The 21,304-nt window shown below is 40.7% G+C and overlaps 3 protein-coding genes across 4 annotated transcripts; 1 reads left to right on the top strand and 2 right to left on the bottom strand.

Moving 5' to 3' along the window:
• Positions 1-102: 102 nt before the first annotated feature.
• mkks (MKKS centrosomal shuttling protein) lies at positions 103-3,926 on the top strand. Of its 2 annotated transcripts, none has more exons than XM_084376132.1 (4): positions 103-1,456; positions 2,602-2,657; positions 3,032-3,142; positions 3,245-3,926. In XM_084376132.1, exons 1-4 carry the CDS (start codon positions 472-474, stop codon positions 3,671-3,673), a joined length of 1,581 nt encoding a protein of 526 aa, XP_084232258.1. In that variant the 5' UTR covers positions 103-471; the 3' UTR covers positions 3,674-3,926. The 2 variants fall into 2 exon arrangements, with proteins under 2 accessions (XP_084232258.1, XP_084232257.1); XM_084376131.1 differs by having other exon boundaries at positions 2,602-2,783.
• A 1,176-nt stretch (positions 3,927-5,102) lies between these two features.
• srd5a2b (steroid-5-alpha-reductase, alpha polypeptide 2b) lies at positions 5,103-8,514 on the bottom strand. The gene is made up of 5 exons (XM_084376139.1): positions 8,143-8,514; positions 5,945-6,108; positions 5,717-5,818; positions 5,476-5,626; positions 5,103-5,363 (listed from the first exon to the last, which is right to left on the bottom strand). The coding sequence occupies exons 1-5, from the start codon at positions 8,415-8,417 to the stop codon at positions 5,297-5,299; spliced, it is 759 nt and encodes a 252-aa protein (XP_084232265.1). The 5' UTR covers positions 8,418-8,514; the 3' UTR covers positions 5,103-5,296.
• A 1,731-nt stretch (positions 8,515-10,245) lies between these two features.
• Positions 10,246-19,391, bottom strand: memo1 (mediator of cell motility 1). Its single transcript, XM_084374886.1, has 9 exons — positions 18,924-19,391; positions 17,450-17,531; positions 17,298-17,366; positions 17,033-17,145; positions 16,406-16,517; positions 14,940-15,082; positions 14,719-14,795; positions 14,010-14,114; positions 10,246-13,330 (listed from the first exon to the last, which is right to left on the bottom strand). Exons 1-9 carry the CDS (start codon positions 18,982-18,984, stop codon positions 13,199-13,201), a joined length of 894 nt encoding a protein of 297 aa, XP_084231012.1. The 5' UTR covers positions 18,985-19,391; the 3' UTR covers positions 10,246-13,198.
• Between the last annotated feature and the right edge of the window lie 1,913 nt (positions 19,392-21,304).

Here is a 21,304-nt window from a genome sequence, read left to right as displayed (position 1 = left end):
CGAACAGGACCCCACTGGGACCCCAACGCTGTGATCGCTGCCATGGAAACGACTTGCATATTCAAGAAGCCTGTATCAACGTCGACGTTACACGTTATCGACATGTGTCTAAATATGATCTTTAGTCAGATAATAGCGAGTATGATATTCAATCAACATTGTTTTGTTAGTTTTAGTGTAGTATGGTAACGGTTGTATCAAGTTATTGTTTATTTTCTGGTCAGGCACTGCTGTAAGTGTCACTATCCGAGTCGTGGCAAGCAAAGACGCTTAACGTGGAAGCAGGAAGGTGGCGTTTTCTGTCAAATTATACAATACAAGGTTTAAAGGACACTATAGTCGCTTATAACTCGTCTTTCTTTCGTCATTTAGCAAGTAAACTCAATATTGAACGTTATGACAAGCAACTCCTGTAACGTTTTCCTGTCGACAATGATCCTCCGGTGAATCTGCTGTGCCAGTGCTGTCAGGATGTCTCGGCTCGTCAAGAAAGCTCCATCTCTTTGTACGGATCAACCACTGGACAACCCTGATATTTGTAACAAGCTTCATTTGCTTCGTCAGCTCCTGACATCTTGCTTTGGCCCGAGAGGGAGACTAAAACAGGTCCATAACAACATTGGAGGGCACGTTGTAACCACCTCAACCTCCTCAGTTCTCCTGTCAGCTGTTTCCTCCTCACAGCCTTTCATCAATCTCATCAAAACCTCCATTCTCAACCACGTCTCTCGTTTCAGTGAATGTGGTTTGTTTGCTGCTATTCTTTGTTTGTCTCTCATTGAGCAAGCAAAGCAGTCTGGTCTCAGAGGAAATGTGGTTATCAAAGTGAACAAGCACTTGCTGGATTTGTGTACTAGTTACCTACAACAAGAGGACTGTGGTGTTAAAGTGAAGCTGGATTTCTGCAGCAGCCAGAACTTGATCAAATTAGCTCGCAGTAGTATCTCCAGCAAACCAGCGTGTGTGCTAACAGAGCAGGAGACACTTCACATCAGCAGGTTGGCTGTCCAGGCTTTTTTGCTGACAGTTCCCTGTAATAGCCCAGGTACTGTCAGACTTGGCAAAACAGTGATCGTCTCTGTTGAAGGCCACTCTGTGCTTAGCTCTTCAGTGTTTCCAGGTCTACTGGTGGACACGTCTGATGTCTTTCACCTCAACAATATAGAGAACCAGCATTCAAATCCACTGCGCATGGTTTTGTTTAGTGCATCTCTTGCTGGAGACCTTTCTGAACTAGGAGATGGGAGAATTGAGGTGCACCCGGGTGTAGACACAGAATCACAGATCTTAGATCAGCTCCTGGAGCTCGGCAAACAAGTGGATAAAGATGAAGTGAAGCTCTTTGTATGCCAGAAGGTGATCCACCCAGTTTTACAGCAATACCTGAGGAGTCGTGGTATCATAGTGATAGAGCGACTGGGAATCACTCTCATGGAGCCACTTACTCAGCTGACAGGTAAGCCTCTAAATGTTTTAAATCCTGGGTGGACCCATCAAGACAAATCTCATATAAGCAATCCCTTTAAAACTACAGGTTTTTTAAATAAGCATTGAGATCCCAAAACATCAAGATGGCAGCATTTGTGGCAGCCTTTATGGCTCCTCCACTGTTATTTACTTTAAATATTAGTTTCACAATTTTTGCTCTTTGTTACATCTCACTTCTTTATCCATAACACAGTCCATGTCTCATTACAAAGTTGTATATCCCATTTCCAAACCATCATAAGTAACTGTAAATACATCTATTTATTTATTTCTAATTTGAGTACTTATTATGCTGTTTTTATTTGATTTTTTTCCATTTGTGGAGCAAAAGTCAAGAAACATTCTTTGTATGCTTGCATACTTGGATAATACAGCAGATGCTGATTTTGATATGAAAGTATTTTATCCAATTTTGAAGCTACTTAAAGGTTTTAGTTTTACAGTTTGACACATTAAAGTGTGTTTACAGGTGTTGGGGAGTGCTACTGCATATGTGTAAAAAGTGGCCTTAAACCTTTTTTTGGCTCCAAAGGAAGCTGCCTTTAATCGAATATGTTGCCTCCAGTGATGTCACTCAGTGGCTGAGTTGCATTGTGGGTAATGTAGGGGCCAGGGTCTGAAAATCTGTTGGACTCTATGGACAGTCTAAAAACAAAAGATCAAAATCGTTACGGCAGAACCACAGCTATTGCCTTGATTATTCCGTGCATTCTTCTTTCTTTTCAAAACATGGAGTCTACATTACCCACAATGCAACTTAGACATTGGGTGACATCACTGAGACCTTTTTTTTTTAGATTACATGCTGCTTCCTCTGAAGCCAAAAGGCTTTATACAATTTATTCCACAAATGTAGTAGTACTCCGAGAGACCTGTCAACACATTTGGATGTGTAAAACTGGTGGAGTTACCCTTTAATAATTCATGCAGGAGAATTGGGGATTCCTGTGGATATAATACTGGAATGTGTATAAATGTGATCTTTGCCATTTTTGCATTCTTTCAGATCTGAAATCATGAAAATACATATGTACAGTGTACTGTCCAGTTTTGCATATCTTGTCCTGCTCTGACTGTGACGTCCTCTTTCATTTCTGTCCACGTAACAAACAGGTGCCCAGCCTGTGGCCACACTACATACCACAATCCCACCCCAGGCCTATGGGAAGGTAAGGGATCTCACTATTAGGCAGTTTGGATCCAAGACAATGCTGCATTTACAGCCTCCTGGGGAGTCAGCGATCTGTACGATGACCCTCTGTCACAGGAACGAGACAATGTTAAGTGAGCTGAAGGTAAGAGGAAGTGAGGCGTGTGCTGAGACGGTACTGTCGGCTTCTGGGGTTTTACTTCTTTCTGTAAATATGATTAATAATAAATGGCTCCATAAAACTCAACTGGTAGAGTGTTTCACAAGCAAAGCCGGTGGGATAGACTCAATTCTTCTACAGCATTTTTGATTAAAGCATCCATCCATGAACAGGAATCCAACATCAGCTTGGAATGACCGATGCGCTGATGTGTTAGTTTCTGTCTGTTAAAGGTGGTGTGCCAGAAGACAGAGCATGTGTTGAGGCTCACCCTGAGGGAACCCTCCGCTTTACTCGGAGGTGGGTGTACTGAGACCCACTTAGCTGCTTATGTCAGACACAAGGTGAGAGCCACTGTTTAGTTTTAAACCAGTCCAGTATTTTTGATTCAACTTATCTCCACAGCAACCTCATTTAAACATGTCTTCATTATACCATATTTTTAGAGCATGAATGAAGTCACAGAGGCAGTCTCAGCGCTAGGGTGCTCACAGACAGACTACCTTCTTGGTTTAGAGGGATTCTGCCGCTCTTTGGAGTCTGTGGCCGCAGCGCTGGAGCACGACGGTGGGAATTCTTTAATCGACCTGACTCATGCTCACCACTGGACTCTCCCTGCAGATGTCATGAAAGAACACATGGAGCACAATTTGGACTCCTGTGGCTGTGGACTGGTGGAAAGTAGCCCAAATAAGAAGTGGACTTATCTAAACACTAAATACCCACAGATCTCACCTGCGCCCCTGGCCAGCGACACCGCTGTGCAGCCACATGTGCTTGACTCCTTCACTGCTAAAGTCAATGCATTGCAAGTCGCTGTAGAAACTGCAAATCTTGCCCTGGATGTGCGATACATAATTCAAGATATGAACTAGCAGAGCAGAAGTTTTATTCAGTGTGGAACTCTTTGTAAAGTTTGTAAAGACCAAAATGAGGAATGAATTCAGTTTTTAATTTTCAACTGTAATATTCAGTTCAGACACTAGATGTTAGTATTGTCTCAAGTGAAATTGTCTCAAGTGCAATTTGATTGCGCTCTGGTGTCAGTTAGTGGGAATGTCTTGCCTCTGTCCTGTTGTTGTATTGTGATTTACCGCTTTGTTCAGTCATTAAAGGGTAACTCATTTACACATTTAAGTGTGTTTACAGGGTTGGGGAGTACTACTATGTGAATAAAATGTATAAAGCCTTTTGTGGCTCCAGAGGAAGCTGCATGTAATCTGATAAACTGTGTCCAGTGATGTCACTCAGTGGCAAAGTTGCATTGTGGGTAATGTAGGTACCAAGTTTTGAAAAGGACAAAGAATGTGTGTTAAAGGTGATATCTCTGGTTCTGCTGTATCGATTTTGATCATTTGTTTTTAAACCGTCCATAATGAGTCTAATGGTGTTATAGGAGTACAATGCTGGACCAGTGGATTATTTTTTAATACCTGGCACCTACATTACCCACAATGCAATTTAGCCACCGAGTGAGATCACTGGAGGCAGTTTATCAGATTACACGCAGCTTCCTCTGAAGCCACATAAGGCTTTATACTACTTTACACACCTTAATGTGTAAAATTGGTGGTTACCCTTTAGGTTGTTGTATTACTCGTCAGTAATAAAATGGTAATTTGACCATTGTGAAAGGCCCTCTCTAGAGTCGGTGTTCGGTTTGTCCATTCTGGGCTACTGTAGGAACTGGGCAGACTCCGTGGAAGATGACTCACTCCCTCTGTAGATATAAAAGGCTCATTCTAAGGTTACGAAAACACAACAATTCTTAGTTTCAAGTGATTATACACTAATGAAAACATAAGTATGAATATTATTTTCCTTCCTGCCACTAGATCCCCCCAAATCCCACACAGTGGAGCTTTCAGTGATTTCACCACAGTATAAAAGTTCAGTGAATTAAAAGAAGTCAGCCCCTATGTAAGCAATCAGACAAACCTGTATGACCGATACTAAATTCCCACCCTTTTTTGTTATTGTTTCTTCATTACATTGTCTTGCATAACAAATGTTACCAGTCTCAACCTGCTGATTTCTAAGAAACTACCTGGAACATATGCAAATACAAAGACAAACCTCAGGCAATCAAATGTTCCACTAGAATGCGTTCTTGTTCATAATCTTATGCAGTGGTTTGTGTTTGGCAACGTTCAGTGTAATGAGATGTGTTATTTGTTACATATAAACTTGTATTTCTTATCAGAAGAAATATGTTTTTTCCTATTTATTTCCTATGAGCTTATCAGTGCCTTTTGCAAGTTTCTTTCACAGCAGTTTGTATAAAAAGGCTTGAACAAATAGTCAGTTAAACGGTTTTGTACAGCACAATATAGTAATAACTGCAGGCAAAATCAAACAGATTCTTGTGAGTGACTTGAGGGTTATTTAAAAGGGTGTTTAAAAATACAACAACAGGAATGCAGATTCCTGTGCTTGTCTTCTCTTGTCGGTTCAATCATTGTCCGCCCTCACAAGATGACAGCCAGGAGCTTTTCCTCTCAGAAGATGAATGGAATCAAAGCCTTTCGTAACTTGGGATAGTCCTTGAACTTTTCTCGGTAAAAACTGAAACAGCAGCAGAAGATAACAACTGTCATTCATAAAAGGCATATGGTAATGAGGGTAAATTCATATTCTGTGTCAGAGCTGGTTTGCTTTTCATTAATGTCTTGGGCACCTGTGATGGTAATAAGCTCTTGGTCCAATAAAACACAGGCTAAACAAAGCAAACGAGAGCGCTGGAAGGGACCAGGTGGCTACAGCATAGCCGAACCACTCCACTATCTCTCCTAAGTAGTTGGCACCAGACACATATTCAAACAGACCTCCTGTGGGAGATTAAGAAGACAGTGAAGTGGACAGTGGACAACAAGCAAGAGTGAATAAGATGTTATTTAAGTGCAATCTCCTTTTCTTACCTGTAGGAATCTTGTAAACTACTTCCCCTGGTTTCCTCAAGTTACGTAGAATATAGTCACTGTGTATATTGACGGCCATTCCGATATAAAACAGAAGCAAACCTAGAGAAATAGTCATTTGAAATGTTCACAATCTGATATAGATAGATATAAAATGATACAATTCATTAGGCTTTTCATATTTTAAAAAATGAAAGTTTTAAAGCAAAGAATAAACACTGTTCCCACCAGTTTTATAGCGATAGTCAGCTGACCATTCATCATCAAACTGGGCACAGTGCAGCAGGTAATGTCCCTGCAGGAAACCATTCAGACAGCAGAAGAAACCTGCAACCACCATCACAGCCAGTGGGAAAGGCTTTCCTCTGGTCAGTAGTGAATAGACAAATGTCCTGGGGTTTGTGAAGAAATAGCAGATGCAGCAGGTGCAATGAGAAAGGGGGTCAATAGTGCATTTAATCCATGCTGGTACATGTAAATGACATGTTTTACAAGAGATTTTGTACAAATGCTTTCACATTTAAGTCCAGGCAAATAAGGTGCCATTAAGCCTCATTCTTCATGGGTGGTTACCAACGCATTCCTCACAGTGTTTTAGCCTTCAGATTGTAGCAGCAGGGGATTTCTTTTCCAAAGCTCCTTTTTCAGTGTCTTCGTCTGAAAATGTGTAACTTGGCTCCTGCTTTCACATATAAAGTAGCTGAATATATTGAAAATAGCAAAATGATTCTTAAAAAAATAATGATAACACCACGCGTTTGCTGTTTTCTGTCAGAAAGTACAAAAGTTATAGGTTGCAGTCATTATTACTCTCAGGCCAGAGGTCAGGAGTACAGGAGCCCTCTTGACCTCTGGCCTCTTCCCCAGCAACAAAAAGCCACAAAAAGGAGAACTAATATGAACGGAGCGTCTCATACTTGCTCAAGTTTGAGGAACTGTAGCACAGGAGAGGATGGCTGTCCTGCTGATCCCAAGCAGATAACACGTTCAAGTCAGAAACAGCCTGAACGTGTCTGTGACACAAAAGGCAACTCCACTTTGTGACACTGGCAGTTTGCTCACACGTGTCTCAGCACACATGATATCTAATTTCTAATTTGCTCATGTAAGTATTTAGGTTCTGGCCGTTGTTTTGAGCTTAGTAAATAAAACTTGGTTGATCATTTTGATCTAAAGACAGAAACGTCTCTGGACCTGATCCTTTTTATCCCCTCATCTAGGACTCGCTAATCTTTTTCTCTAAGAGAGGGAAAAGCATTGAAGGAATTAGGACAAACTTTTAAGCTGATAGTGATGCCTAGTGTGAGGCTGACAGCAGTACTTGGAGCAGGGCTTCATTGAACCATGGCCTGGGTCTCTTAAGCAGTGCCTGAATTGGGGTCACACTTTGTTTTAGAGTACACTATAGGAATAATAAGCCGTCTTTATTAGACAGTTAACAAACACTGTTAATTATATTAATTGATTAGATTTTTTTTTTTAACCTTACTACCAACTAATAACAGCACACCACACACTGTAATTTGACAGAAGTAGTGCCATATCCATCATGTTCAGACAAAGAACAGAACTAGCGCTTTATTTCCTACCTGTAGGCAGAAAACTAGTATTTTGCAGTACAGTCTTAGAGAGTTTAGTAAGGCGCCAACAAGGATGCATGTGGCTATATAGGCTTTTAGTAGCCTACCAAGAAACCCCACAGGACTCTGGAGAACATCCAGGCTACAAGAGACTGTTACTGTCTAAAAGCATATCATGTTTTGTCCAATTTGATATAAAATTCGGCTTGTTACGTCTTATTAGTTTACTTAGGGTATAACAGTGTCTAATAAAGACCATATTATTTATATACAAAGTAGGGCTTATTAGATCGTATAAGTGTACTCTAAAAAAAGTGCAACACTTGCTTTAGATTCTGGAGATCTATCAGAACCAGTCAACAGTACTGTACATTAAAAAAGTTTTACTGCTGGGTAAATCTAATAATAAACCAATATGGAAAGAAAATGTTCTGCTATAAAGAATGCAACTCGCTCCATTATAAATACATTGATTTAGAGTATCAATACAGTGTACAAGTATACTTTTGATGCTCATACTGTGCATAAAAAGGCTGAGTAAATGTATGGTAAACACAACAAAATAAGTCATTATAAGAAGTGCAAGATATAATACTTCAGGTATAAGAAAATATTAAATAGTAAATATGAGAAAAAAAAGTCTAAACCTCACCAAACTAGTGTACATAAATTAAATGTGAAATATCTATCCTATTAATAGGCAAATCTTGTATAGTTGCTTGTATTTTGTATGAGTCGGGGTTTGTACTTTCCAACACACAACTCCAAAGAAACTGATCACATTTTCATACTTCATGTCACATACACATTAAATGGCCAAAACCAGGTTTCAGTCACTGCTTTTACCTTTGGAAGTAGTGCATGCAAAAGGTCCCAAGCAGCAGGTACGTCCCCATACTGGAGGCTTTCTGCGAGGTCAGCATTAAAAGTACAGGGATCAGGAGAGCCGGCATCTCCTGCAAGAACCAGGCTACTCTGGCTGGGACCATCCGTGCCGGAGGAGAGGGTCCCATATGGCGGCCATAGGAGGGCTGTGTCTTCCTGTGATGGACCAAGTGCCCGAGTGCTGTCACGATCATCCCACAGCTGAGATAGCTGACCAAGTCCCCATAGCAGTGCATGTCGAACGCCTGCGCCTCAGGGTCGGTGAGTGTTGCAGCAATCCTTACCGTTTACAAAACTAATGGTAAGCATTTGTATGAAGTTAAATGGATGTAAACAGCCTCTCTGACTCCTTCCAAAGCAAAGAGAGAGTGAGAGAGGTGTGTGTGTCAGCCTGCTGAAATATGAGAGTGCCCCCCTTTTTCAGTGTGGGCACAAACATTGCTGGGGTTAGGTTGTGGTTATCCTTTGCACCTAATATACACGCTGATATTAAACTGCTGGATTTCCAAGAACTACAATAGCAGTGAACAGAATTGGGTGTAATATTACAATCACCATGAAGTCAGTTGCTATATAGACATTTGTGTCAGTCTGAAGTCAACAAGGGTCCCTTGCTTATAAAACGTCCTCTGCCTGTCCATTCTGTCAGGACTTTTTAAATTCCCCTGTTTGTGGTTTCAAATGTACCATCCAGTGTACTTTTAAAGAATAATCAGAGTACAGTAGTGAAATAAATATGATCTTAACCTTTCAGCCTACTGATTTCAGTCTTCATGGGAAAAGGAGGATAGAGGCAATATCAAACCTCGGCCAAAAGTGCTACTGTAGATCATCAGAACTATAACCTGTTCTTCCTGATCTGAGCCCTGACTTGCCTTACTGGCAACATTACACAGCGACTGAATCATGCCTCGTAAACTAGCGTCTGTAATGATCTGATTCTTGTCACTGGGAGATTCTGTATGTCTTGAGCTGTGATATACATAATATGAAAACTGAACTGGTTCTGTCTTTCGTATACATTAATTTAAAAAGTCGCCTAAGGTCCTACAATTAATGAAGGTTATAATGTTCAGTTCAACACTTTATAATAACCATCACTTATAAATGTCAACTTTACAAGAAACAACTGCTTAATAAAAAGTTTATTAATCATTTCATTGTTTGTTAACAGTGAAATAACTTAACTAAAGTTTAATTTACCATTTATTAATGATGGTTATTATATTAAGTATTCTTAAGAGGCACTGATCAGACTTTATGATAATTTTGGAGGATGTAGTTCATGTTGCTGTTGCATTGTATTGCATAAACTGACAATGAAAGAAACTGGTGTTTCTATTATTATCATGTATTTGAACGGGCTTAGGTAAAACCACAAACCACTGTCTGAATAATGCAATCATGAGGGTAGGATTTATCACAGGACTGTGGAAAGATTGTAGGAGTTTTAGCTTAGTGTACCTAATAAACTGGTGTATAAACAAATAATATACCATATTATCTTTTTAAATCATGAAATGAAGGATCTTGTTTTCATTGTTCCAACCACCTGGCTCCCTCTGCTGGTGACATTACTTAGTGTCGTCACTAGATAAACATAGGAGATAGAAGACATTTATATTTACATTTAATTTGTAAATAATAAAATATATACGTTTATATTTACATTTAATTTGAAAACAATAAAATATACATTTACATTTAATTCGCTTTTCCTTGGACTTTTGATACTTAAAGTATCTGATCGTAAATGTACTTAAGACTTTAACTCAAATACTATTTGTATGGGTGACTTACAATACTGTAGTAATCATTTTAGCACAATTATTTTACTCAAGTATGACTTTTGGGTGTTTTTTACAGCATTGGTTAACTGGGTTAAAAACTGCAGTTTACAACCGAACACATTACACTTCATCTGGTTCAGTGCTAAAAAATAAATGAGGCAACTACTCCACTCGAACTGTGGAGGAATACATACAGATAAAAGGCATATACCAAGTCAGTAGTAGTTTTCAGTGTGATTGTAAATACCTGAAGAACAAGACACCAGAGCAGACATGCTTTTCAGTACATTTTACTTGTTTTGTAACATGAATCCATGGCCTTATCTGAAGAGCCTTTTGGGATGCTTTGTCAGTGGAACCTGAGATAAAAATAACTCCATTTAGGGAGTAGTTAAGTAGTATATTTTAGGTTTAGGTGACGTTTAAGTTCCTATTTTCTAAGCAAGAAAAGAAGAATACAAAAACAATTTCTAAAAGACAAACAAAGATCCATAAACAGAAAAATGAACAGTGTTGAGGTTCAGCCTTTGTCTCTCTACAGGAATGAGGTGAGGTGGAGAAAACAGAACACCACTCCCTGCTGGAGAAAGGAGATAACAGTTGGGGCCATTTTAGACCAACAGATGAGGTCGGGGGACAGGACACACACTCCTGGAGTGCTGGGTGAGCTGGAGACACTGTTGGGCACTGGGCGAGGGAGAGGGTACATAACAAAAACGGAAAGAACACGTTCTAAAATAAGACTAAAAGTGAGATTACGCTTTAAATGTATATATGTGCAACAGTGATAAAAGGCACAATAGCACAGTGTGTCATGCTTTACTGGTTTCCCTTAAATTAATGTCAGTCTGTGCCCAGTTGGTTCAACCAGACATTGTAGCTCAATGCTATGTGCGACGCCTCTTATGGTGCCAAGAGGGATGTTGGAGGACTGCATCGTTTAGGTGGGAACACTTGACTTCAGCAGGAAAAGCCTGTCCGTAAAATTCAAATATCAAACGACAGACATTGCGTGCTGCCAATATCATATTGTCACTGAAAGTCTGTACTGCCGCTATGAATCATCAGGTTTTTGCATTCAGCTTTGGGATATGTTTGTTAATCTATGGAAATCGGACTACTTCAGGCAGCAGGACCACATTACACTAAAAACACTATCTTTGTTTTTCTTAACAATTGCGATTCTCATGCTCAACATTTCATCACACAAATATAATCTTTTTTTACAGAATCAGATCCAATACAATACAGCAGAGAGCAACATGAGTCACTCTTCTGGGGAGATTCTTAATCCTTCAAACAAGGATGAAGACTCAAGTCTTCCCAATAACTACTGACATTCTTAAAGGGACAGTTCACCCCAAAATCAAAAACCTGTGGTGCTATTTATCCATCTAGGTGGCACTCGGCTTGCTGTGCTCAAAACGCCCAAAACACATTGAGCAGTTTCATGTAAGAACTATTTTCTTTCTGCCGAACTACACCTGCCAACTGTATCGCCACATAGAAGGAAGCATGCACCTACTCATGGATGAGAGGCTGGCTATCTAAGGGCCCTGACACATCAGGCCGACGGTCAGCCGTTGGCGAGCGTCAGTGGCCCTAGTTTTTGTGGCGTGTCCCGCACTGTTGAGCTAATTGCACGAGACGAGAAACGGGCAAAAAAAGGGGAAAGTCATTTGAGCCTGTTGCTGTAGTATCCATAATTTCACCCATTTAGTGCGGTTTCTCTGTATTTTTCCATCTGCCTCTCTGCCAGTGGCATTTTAACTTTTTATCAGACATATTCCCGATTTGAAGTGGCTATATTAAATGATGATAATGAATGATGGCACTTTGAGCACCACAAGCTGAGTACCATCCAGTTCCATTATATTCAAGAGAAGGACGTCATCTCTAGATGGACAAATAGCACAACAGGTAGAGGAAAAATATCTATTTTTGAGTTTGGGGGGAACTGTCCCTTTAAATCAAAATGTAAATCACTAACTAGTAAACAGATGTAATCAGAGTTCCTACAATTTAACAACACCATCAAAGTCTTTACTACGACGCTGCTTTGTTCAGGCCAAAACAAAAGCGTTGCTGCTCTTACAGAACTGAATTTGTAACAGAGGTCGTTTCCATAGCCTCGCAAAAAAGAAAATCTTTGCTCGAGTCTCCTATACAGACATTTCAATGACTACAGATTCAAGGTGGCAGTGTAAACAAAGACTAGAAGTTTCAGCGTTTGGAGTAATTTAGACAATATCCAGCTTTGATTACATCTCTGTAGGGGTAGGCTGGCCTTTGCAAAACACAACTATAATGCTACAAGAATATAAATGGTATCTGGGAGCAGTGTTGTTGCACACACTAATTTGTTGGGCGAACCATGCCGATGGCTTTAGAGCTTAACTGTCAACACTGCTTTTGTTCAATTCTACACACTACTTGAGTAAATACCATCACGTCTAATAAAAATACTAAAAATAGGGAGAAATAAAAGGAATAAAATATGAATAAAAGATAATATTTAATAAACTCAGAGTAATAAAGTTTTTGGTTTTGTACAGTAGGGGGTTAGTGAACGTTGTTGGGTGCAGCCCTTTGTTAGCAACTACAACATATGTTGAGCAATGGTAGTAATTACCTATGACACTGTTCTCAAAGTCGCATGTAGCTTGAAGTAGTCAGTCAAAACACTCATTTCATTTTCATCCGGCAACATCTCAGTATTCTCCTTTAAGATCTGTAGTTTTATTTTCATTCCTTTTCTGATTACATGAGCACAGATCGCCAAGAGTCCAAATGTAACGATTGCATTTTTACAACTCAAATCCATAGGTCTGTCAGGAAAAACAAAAAGGGACTAAGAGGACAACTACAGTCCTTGCAAAAACCCAAATAAGCTTACTCCAAGCCAAACTAGTACGCACTCTTCCCACCTATCTCCTCGAACCAGTCTCTCCTACATAATCTCAAAACTGCACTTCAAATAAAATGCTTCAACCAAAAAGCTCTGAGATGCACTTCAAACTGAGAGGAGGGTGGAGAAAGGCGGAGGAGAGCTAAGAGAAAGAGAGAGACAGAGAGAGAAGACTGTATTGGCTTTGAGTGTCTAGGTCCTTCCTGCAAATTGTTGGCGTAACTGGGGGGGTTGGGGTGAGAGGGAGGGTGTCTAGGTTATGGCGATAGATAGTAAGGGCAGGGTGACGGCGCTGCAGTGGGCCCCGCAAAAGTCGACCTCAATGAACGATGAGTGCCCCGGCAGCGTAACTCACAGAGCTGTCCTGCCAGTTCCTGCACTCACTTGACTGGGCGTAGTTCAGGAAAGAGAAGTTCATTTCTAAACCCGACTTCCTCAGCTCAGCCACAGCCTGCAAAACAGTAACATCCACTTAGTCATTGATTCACACCATGCCAAGAGTGTTTACACACACACACACACACACACACACACACACACACACACACACACACACACACACACACACACACACACACACACACACACACACACACACACAGTGTTCCATTCTCATGACAGGAGGTATATTATACAACAATTATTCAATTATTTATTTAGCATATCTACAGAATGTTAAATACCAGCAGGGGCCAGATGCATAAAATGCTGTGCAGAACTGATTGTGTCGCATGAGCTAGATTCTCCCACAGCACCAGAACAGCTGTCACTACATATGACCGTTATGCACACCTCTGGTTATTATTGTGTCTGTACATGTAGCTGTGAACCATCATCGTGGTAACATCTCACTTGTCATTATCAAATGTCAGAAGTTTGATCAATGAATAATCTATAGAGCTCGTATTGAAACAAAGTGCGCCGTCATTCAGGATCAAATTAAAAGATCATTAATAGGGAAGCAAAAATACAAAAATGTACGATCACATTCACTTATAATAATTTTAAATTAAGTTCTTCCTTTATAAATTTGCCAGTTGGTGTGGGGAAAAGGCATACGCATGGTTTTTATGCATACACATCATCTATACATCCAACCCCAGGTGATGCTCTTCTTCTGTGGTACCTACATTTAGCAGCACTCCAATCGGGTGACGCCCACAGATGGTGTTGCGGTACTTCTTCAAGTAGTTGGTGAAAGACATGGGATCCAGCTGTTCTATAATGCCCATCCCCTTCACAAGCAGAGAAACACAAGGTCAGAAAACTTTTATGTGTCTTCACACAAAGACTATTGTTTTTTATAGACCGTTTTTTTTTAGTTTTTATAGAGAAATGACATTAACACTTCTGTTTCTGACTTGCTTTTCCATGCCATAATATGTATGAAAGGGCAATTACTTCTACTGCTTCTACTACAGTTTGATGTATGCTCCGTTATTTTGTTTAATATATTTGTTTAAGTCTATTTTCTTATGATCTTAAAATAGCAGTAACTCCTGAATGCTGCCTGTTCAAGAAAACAAGCTACATGGTCACGGGGGAAAAAAGAAAAATCTATATCAATATCCTCTCTGCCCTGCTGTACTTTAACTTCCTGAGGCATTGTGTATTTTTGGTAAGTACATAAAAGAGTCACACTAAGAGCACTTGAAGTACTCATAATATCATTCGTATCCGTATTATGGGTCCGGCTCATTGTGACATGAATGTCTATTTAATATGTGCTTCATTTCTATAACAGCTGGTGATGTGGCTGATGATCATTAAAAACTACTTCTTCTTCACACATTTTATTCCACAAGTGATCAAATATATCTGGTGAATATATTTAGTTACCATTTTATCAAGATGCTCAATAGACCTGTAGATCTCCCCTTGAGACTCATCGTAGTATGTGTAGCGGAAACGCTGACCTTAAATAGACAAACGTACATCAGTACAAAGCTGCACACAATCATGGCACAGTAATGCTGCTTAGTTCAAATTATCCTCACATTACAAACATTACTGCTAATGGCAGAATGTCATTTTCATTGATTTTATTTGTCTGTACCTACCCCAGTGGCAGAAGTCAGATGAGATAATGAAAAGGTTGGAAGGGTCCGCCAGGTACTTGCTGAGCAGCTTCCCATATTCCTGTTCCTTCGACTCACTCAGGGCTCCCACCAGCACGGGGACGATGCTAAACTCGTCTTTGTGGCTGCAACATCACAACACTGAATTAACAACTTGAGTGCAGTTACTGCACCTCATCATCATAAGTCTGCACAATGGTCATGGATGGAAATAAAATCTGCATTCATTAATTTCTTATTGTGCGTCTGTCAGTGAAAACAATGGGAAACCTCCAGCCTACTGAATAACAAGCTGTCATTGGTGAGTTTCGCCTTTATACCCTGGCCTGTAGGCAACACGTACGTTACTAATGTTTCTACTGCAGGGGTTTAGGTTAAACTTGTATGGACGATGTGCGTTGAGCTAACGTGCTCGGTTTACTTCCTACCACCAGATCCCTGCTTTCCTGCACCAAGCAAATGCCTTTGACTCCTGCCAACCTAACAGAAGGCGATATCTATTATACATATTACACATTTCATGTGTCCCTGCACCAGTGTGACTCTCGTATACAGACTGTATAGAAAGGCAACGAAAGGAATGAATTAAAACTTAAGTAGTTCTCACACTGTCTTCTGGTTTTGTCAAGATTTTGGCTCCCAGTGAAGTTTTTCACCTCTAGCAGGAGTGGGGCTGAAACTAACCATTATTTTCATGAATGATTAATCTGCTGATTATTTCCACGATTAATCATTTAATCTATGAAATGTCAAAACATTGTACAAAATAATCACTATTTCCCAGCACCCAAAGTGGCTTCTTTAAATAGCTTCTTTTGTCCAACGGTCGACCGACACAAAAGCAAAACGATACAGCTGGAACCAGCAAATGTTTGACAATGATCTATCAAGTTTTAAGATAGTCAGAAATTAATTTTCGACCAGAGAGAAGACTGCTCTCAAATAAAATACTGAGTGTGATTCCAAATGTCCAAACTGTGAACTTGTGGACTTCAGTCTGCACATACTGTGACAAGTTTACTGTCATCATGTCCAGTCTGAGGGCATGACAACGACCTCTGATTACCTCTACAGCCTTTACTTCTACATATTTCGATATTAGGATTTGGCTGAATATCATTTCTGGCCTACAAGACTCAAGTAGCATTTTAAAAAGTCATTGTTGTTTTGCTTCTTTGTTTCGTTCTTCAGCAATTGGAAAAACTGCAATGTCACGTCTTTATTACAATGAATTATGGTAGAAAGTCATCTCGAGGGCCCTTGTCAAATGGATGTATTGTGGGTTTGGACAGTCCTCAGCACTTGCAGACCTTCAGGGAATGTGCCCACAAAGTCCTCAAGTCTGCAAGAGCCGTGAAGTCCAGACATTTGGAAGCAGCCTGAATGTAAACATAACTTTAACAGTGTCAACTCTTAAGTTCAATGATTGCCAATCCTATGTGTATTACCTCTCCATGGCTTTAGCAGTGTAAGGCAAGTGCATTTCAATACTGTGCTCATCTTCATCTGTCTGCAGACTCATCCGCTCAAACAACCCAGTTTTCCAGAGGTCAGCATAAACTGTAAAACAGAGGTGAGATTCACTTAATTTTCTGAATGTTATCATGTCCACGTCTACAGATTAGGTCACCTTTGAAGCTGCGCACTCATTTATATTGGGAATCTAGCTGAAGAAAACCTCATCATTGAGAAAGCCTTTATCTAAAGAGTCGGGGAACTGGTCCCTGGAGGATGATTAAAAGTGTATCACCTCCCAAGACTGCTTAAGGTCGGCATGTTGGAGCTCTGCTCAGCCAGACTATAACAATCATTATGAAGACAGGTTAAACATAGCTCTGCGCTCTTTTCACAACTTTTCTAAGTGCAATAATCAAGAGTGAGTGTCTCATTTGGTTTTTAGCATGAAAAATGCAGTTCTTTCTACAATTAACCCTATAACTGCTACAGTAATCCCTCAGATAACCCTTAAATACCATAAATAATTAACCAGTTAGCATTTGTTAACATGTTAGATTGAACCTGTAACACACACACACACACACACACACACACAGAAAAAGGCAATAAATGAATACCCTTCTGGTCGATTCTCAGGTCATAGAGAGGTGTTCTATAGATTTCTGCAGGTGACAGGGCACAGCGAGAGAGGGGCACATGGTGTGAAGGTCCCAGGATGAACACCCTACGACTGAAGAGCAACAGAGCATCGTCTCACTCACTCTGTTCACAAAAGGCTATGATCTAAACTAACCTCTGTACACTCTGTGGGGGGAAAACGAAGATAAGAAACAGTCTGACAAAGCATTTTTCTGAATAGACATGGAATACTGAATGACTTACGTAACAGAGGGATCAACCTGCTTGTAGGCATGTGCTGCACAAGCACCACAGTAGGTATAGCCAGCATGCCTGCAAGCAAAAGCACGTCAAATTAGAATCACATTGCACCACAGATACCTTTTGACATGTTCAGATTGTCGACGCGTGCTTACGGCGCTATGATGGCTCTAGCAGGTCTGATCGTGGACTGTGCTTTGGACAGCCAGTCGTCTAGCTGTGCGTTCAGCTGGGATCCTGAAAGAGTAGAATACAGAAGAAAATGATCTCAGATCACTGGATTAGGGGGAAGCTGCCGACTCGTACTGCTCTATCTATGCTTCCTTACGTGACTAAGAATGACACAGCAGGTCAGCACTAACAAGTAACAGTAAAAACGTGAATTGTCTGTCTGATCATCAATACAATGTCACTGCCATAATCCCCAAGAAGGTTTGAAGTCCAAGTCCAAGGCAACAGTGGTTAATATATCCTTGTTGGTATAAGTGCGAAATGGAGATAAACTAGAATGAGATTCAACATAACCACCCCGTATTATATTCCTGGTGACACCTACTACAGCTCCTAGTGTTTTACAAGATTTCAGTTAAGTACCAACCACTGGTGTTAACAATAAGACCAAATGCTACCAGTCTTTATCTTGACATCTGTCCAGAGGTGCTGACATTATGTCAACATCAATCAAACACAGTTTGCTGACATACATGAATAATTCTGCAGGAAAAACAAACAAAAGGTATCGTTTATTTTGTAAAAAACGAACAAAGGGATCAGGACAGACTGACGTTAGCTTCACATACAGTTTATGGACATATTCTCCGCAATATTCAACATAAATATTATGAACACGTTGTGTACTGTCGGAAATGGTTATTGCTAACAATGCAGTAGGGCCAGCTTAAAAGGGACAGACAGACAGACAGACAGACAGACAGACGGGCTTGCTGGCTTTAATAACAACAAACTAGCGGTTAGCTGGTGTAATGGGGGAAGGGGTGCAACATGAACCTTCAATTTTCTGCCCTGCCCAGTCCTTTGTTTCATGGCAGAGAGTATCGTTATGTTATTCAGCAAGTCAGGATCTGGGAACAACACGACCACAACAATACTAGCGATTTATGTATTAACAGTTGCTGGCAGGTTGTTTAGGAAAAATGTCTAGTCTAGCCCCCAGATGGCAGCTAGGCCAGGAAGTTCAGCAGTAACAGCCAAGTTGGCGACTGTTAAACTGATAGCTGTGATATCTTGTTGGAAAATGCTGAGAAGCAGATGTCAGTCTGTCCTGAAACATTTCCCCTCGACCAGCCGAGGTGGAAGTGCTGAATAAGCTCGAACCAACCATGCACCAAATGGGATAACAGAGATGAGGGGGGTCAATAAAAGCTAAACGTTAGCTCAGGCTTAGCCGACTTTTCATCAGCTGGATTCTCGTCAACGTTACACTAACGTTAGCTGTCACCGTCTGCTATGACAAGGCATGATTTCGACAGTTTCTGATATCATTATAACGAAGGTTTGAAAACGAAAAGCAAACATATACGATAAAACACACAGACATAAGGTGGAAAAAAACAACAGCCAGCTAGCACACAGTGTGCTAACACAGACGGGGGCTCTGTTGACAATTACCCGAGGCAGAGTACCAGCTCCCGGCGTGACTTGCTTCTCTGCACACCACTCGGTTCGACATTTTGGATCCCAAGCTGCCTATCTTGGTTTGCTTAGCTCTTGTCAGGCGAAAAAAGTGAATTTGCAAAAGCCGGTGTCAGCTAGCTCAGAGAAGTAACAACGCCTGCTAGCTGTCTTGCTTGTAAAGACAAAGGGCAGCTCGACTGGAGAGACAGCTGGGCTAGCTAGCTGGCTAACAAGCTCAGTGTTCCGTCAGCTGGACGTTGTGTTGCCACCGGTGAATAAGTTAGCCGGAGAGAGCAGCTCACGTCAGTGTGATGGACAGTCCGGCGACTGCAATGTCATGCAAATTAGGAAAGGCACAAAATACAAAATCTTTTTAATGTGCCAATTTTTAACTGTCAGACGGGAAGTAAGAAGCACAGAGCTGTCAGAGTCGAGTCGAAGGATTACTGGTTTGTCTGTAGAGCCAGGTAAGGGGCGTTTCTGAAGGCTATCACCGTGACGTCAAAGCATTCTCATTGGTCGCTTGATCAGCCAGCGTGAAGTGATTCGTTAATAAACCCAGGAGGCGTAGCCGTTCCTCAGATGATTGTTTGATTATGAAATTGCATTGCCCGTCAGGTGAGCGGGTACAGTGCGACAGATGAAGCAGGACTATGATGTCAAACCAAATATATACTTTATTATCATACATTGGGACCTCATAACTTAATTAACTATATTGGTGGGTTGACACGGTTTATTCTGGGTCTAATCTTGTAAGTGTGCTCTGGGTCCAGATGTTGTGAACTGTAGTGACCTGGCTCTGTGTGTCATCATTATAGTGTGCACACAGGAGTTTCTGTCTGGTGAGCCAATGAAAGATCATACTTATCACTTATCTATAGAAACACCTGCTGTACACACACACAAGTCCAATAATGTATCATATTTACTGTATATAACAGTAAATGCCACAGCCACTCTCCAATGAAGATTGTTGTGAGGAGTTCAGTTTTAGTTTTGAGTCCCGTAAATCTCCCTCAACTTCTGGCCTCAGCTCCTCCACAAGGAGATGTAGGGAAGCGAGGAAGAGGAGGCCGCTGCTATGAGACTGAGGTGGTCTGATGACAGCGACTCAGACTGACTGTATAAAAGATGGCCAGACAAACATGAAACCATGCAATCAGAGCATGGAGTCCACATTTGCCATGTGTCACTTCCAGTAGACAGTAATGAAGAACTTCATCACACCAGGAAATCTGGCAGGATGGCTACAGTGACCTGTTTTGCCACTGATGACTGACCTTCACGTCCAGCAGGACCTTTGTGTTTGGCAGGGCAAGGGACACCCCAGATAGCGTCTTGCACTGGGACCGTGTCTTTTTCCTCATGATGGCAGAGTCAGTGGATTGACATATTTGAACCCTGAGGGCTGGCCTCTGCATCTGGCTTAGCAAGCAAAGCCCCAGGTAGTCTTTGTGTCTGGAAGGGCTGTCAACATCCCCTGTGAGCCTCTTGCACTAGGCTTTTTTTCATTCCCCCACAACTTTGGCACGTGGCTGTGTTGTCCTTTTTCTTTTATCCTGAGGGCTGTCCTTCATGTCTGGCAGAGCCAGTGATGCCCCAGGTAGCTCTCGCGTCTGGCAAGACAGAATTGAATTGTAAGAGAATGACTTAGAATAGACTTTAATATAAGTACACAGATAGTAATATATGTGATTGGAGAAACCAAATATAAAATATCAAGTTGTCAATAATTCCAAGATAATCTTTCTAACCATTTTTGTCTTACTTCCCCCACAGTGGACGAAAAAGGTACGTATGAGCTTCTATCTTGAAGTAAAAATAATTTTCTACATCTGGTACTCCTGTATATGCTATATATGATCACTAATTCAATAATTCATTTTTTTAATTCAAATGAATATTACACAGCTCACAGATTGTTCATGTAACTAACCTTTATATATTTTTCTCTTCTTCTTACTCAACCACCTGAGCTGCTGCTGCTCTCTGTGGACAGAGACTTCTGACTTTAAATAAAATGATCCTCTACATATGGTACTCCTGCTATATATTACCATTAATTCAATCATTCAAGTCCATCTTTAGCCATACAATATTAATTATTGTGTAATTCAGAGATTATATATCTTACTAACCATTATTTAATTTTCTATCCACTCATTTAACTCCACTACTCCAGGACCAACACATCATTGCGCCACCCTCAACCTGAAGCATTATAGAGGCTGACTAATTCTGCTCAGAACATTACCTGGTTTCCCACAGGGATCAATAAAGTTTTTTTTTATGTGTCATCTTATTTTTTTTTGTTGACAATATTTGTACTAATACCCTATTACTTTGGGTTTTTCAGATAAACACTGTATCTG

This window comes from Pagrus pagrus, assembly GCF_965226575.1.
Source record: "Pagrus pagrus genome assembly, chromosome: 15".
NCBI classification, from domain to species: domain Eukaryota; kingdom Metazoa; phylum Chordata; class Actinopteri; order Spariformes; family Sparidae; genus Pagrus; species Pagrus pagrus.
The sequence above is the reverse complement of the archived record's forward strand: the minus strand, read 5'-3'. Positions and strand labels throughout refer to the sequence as shown.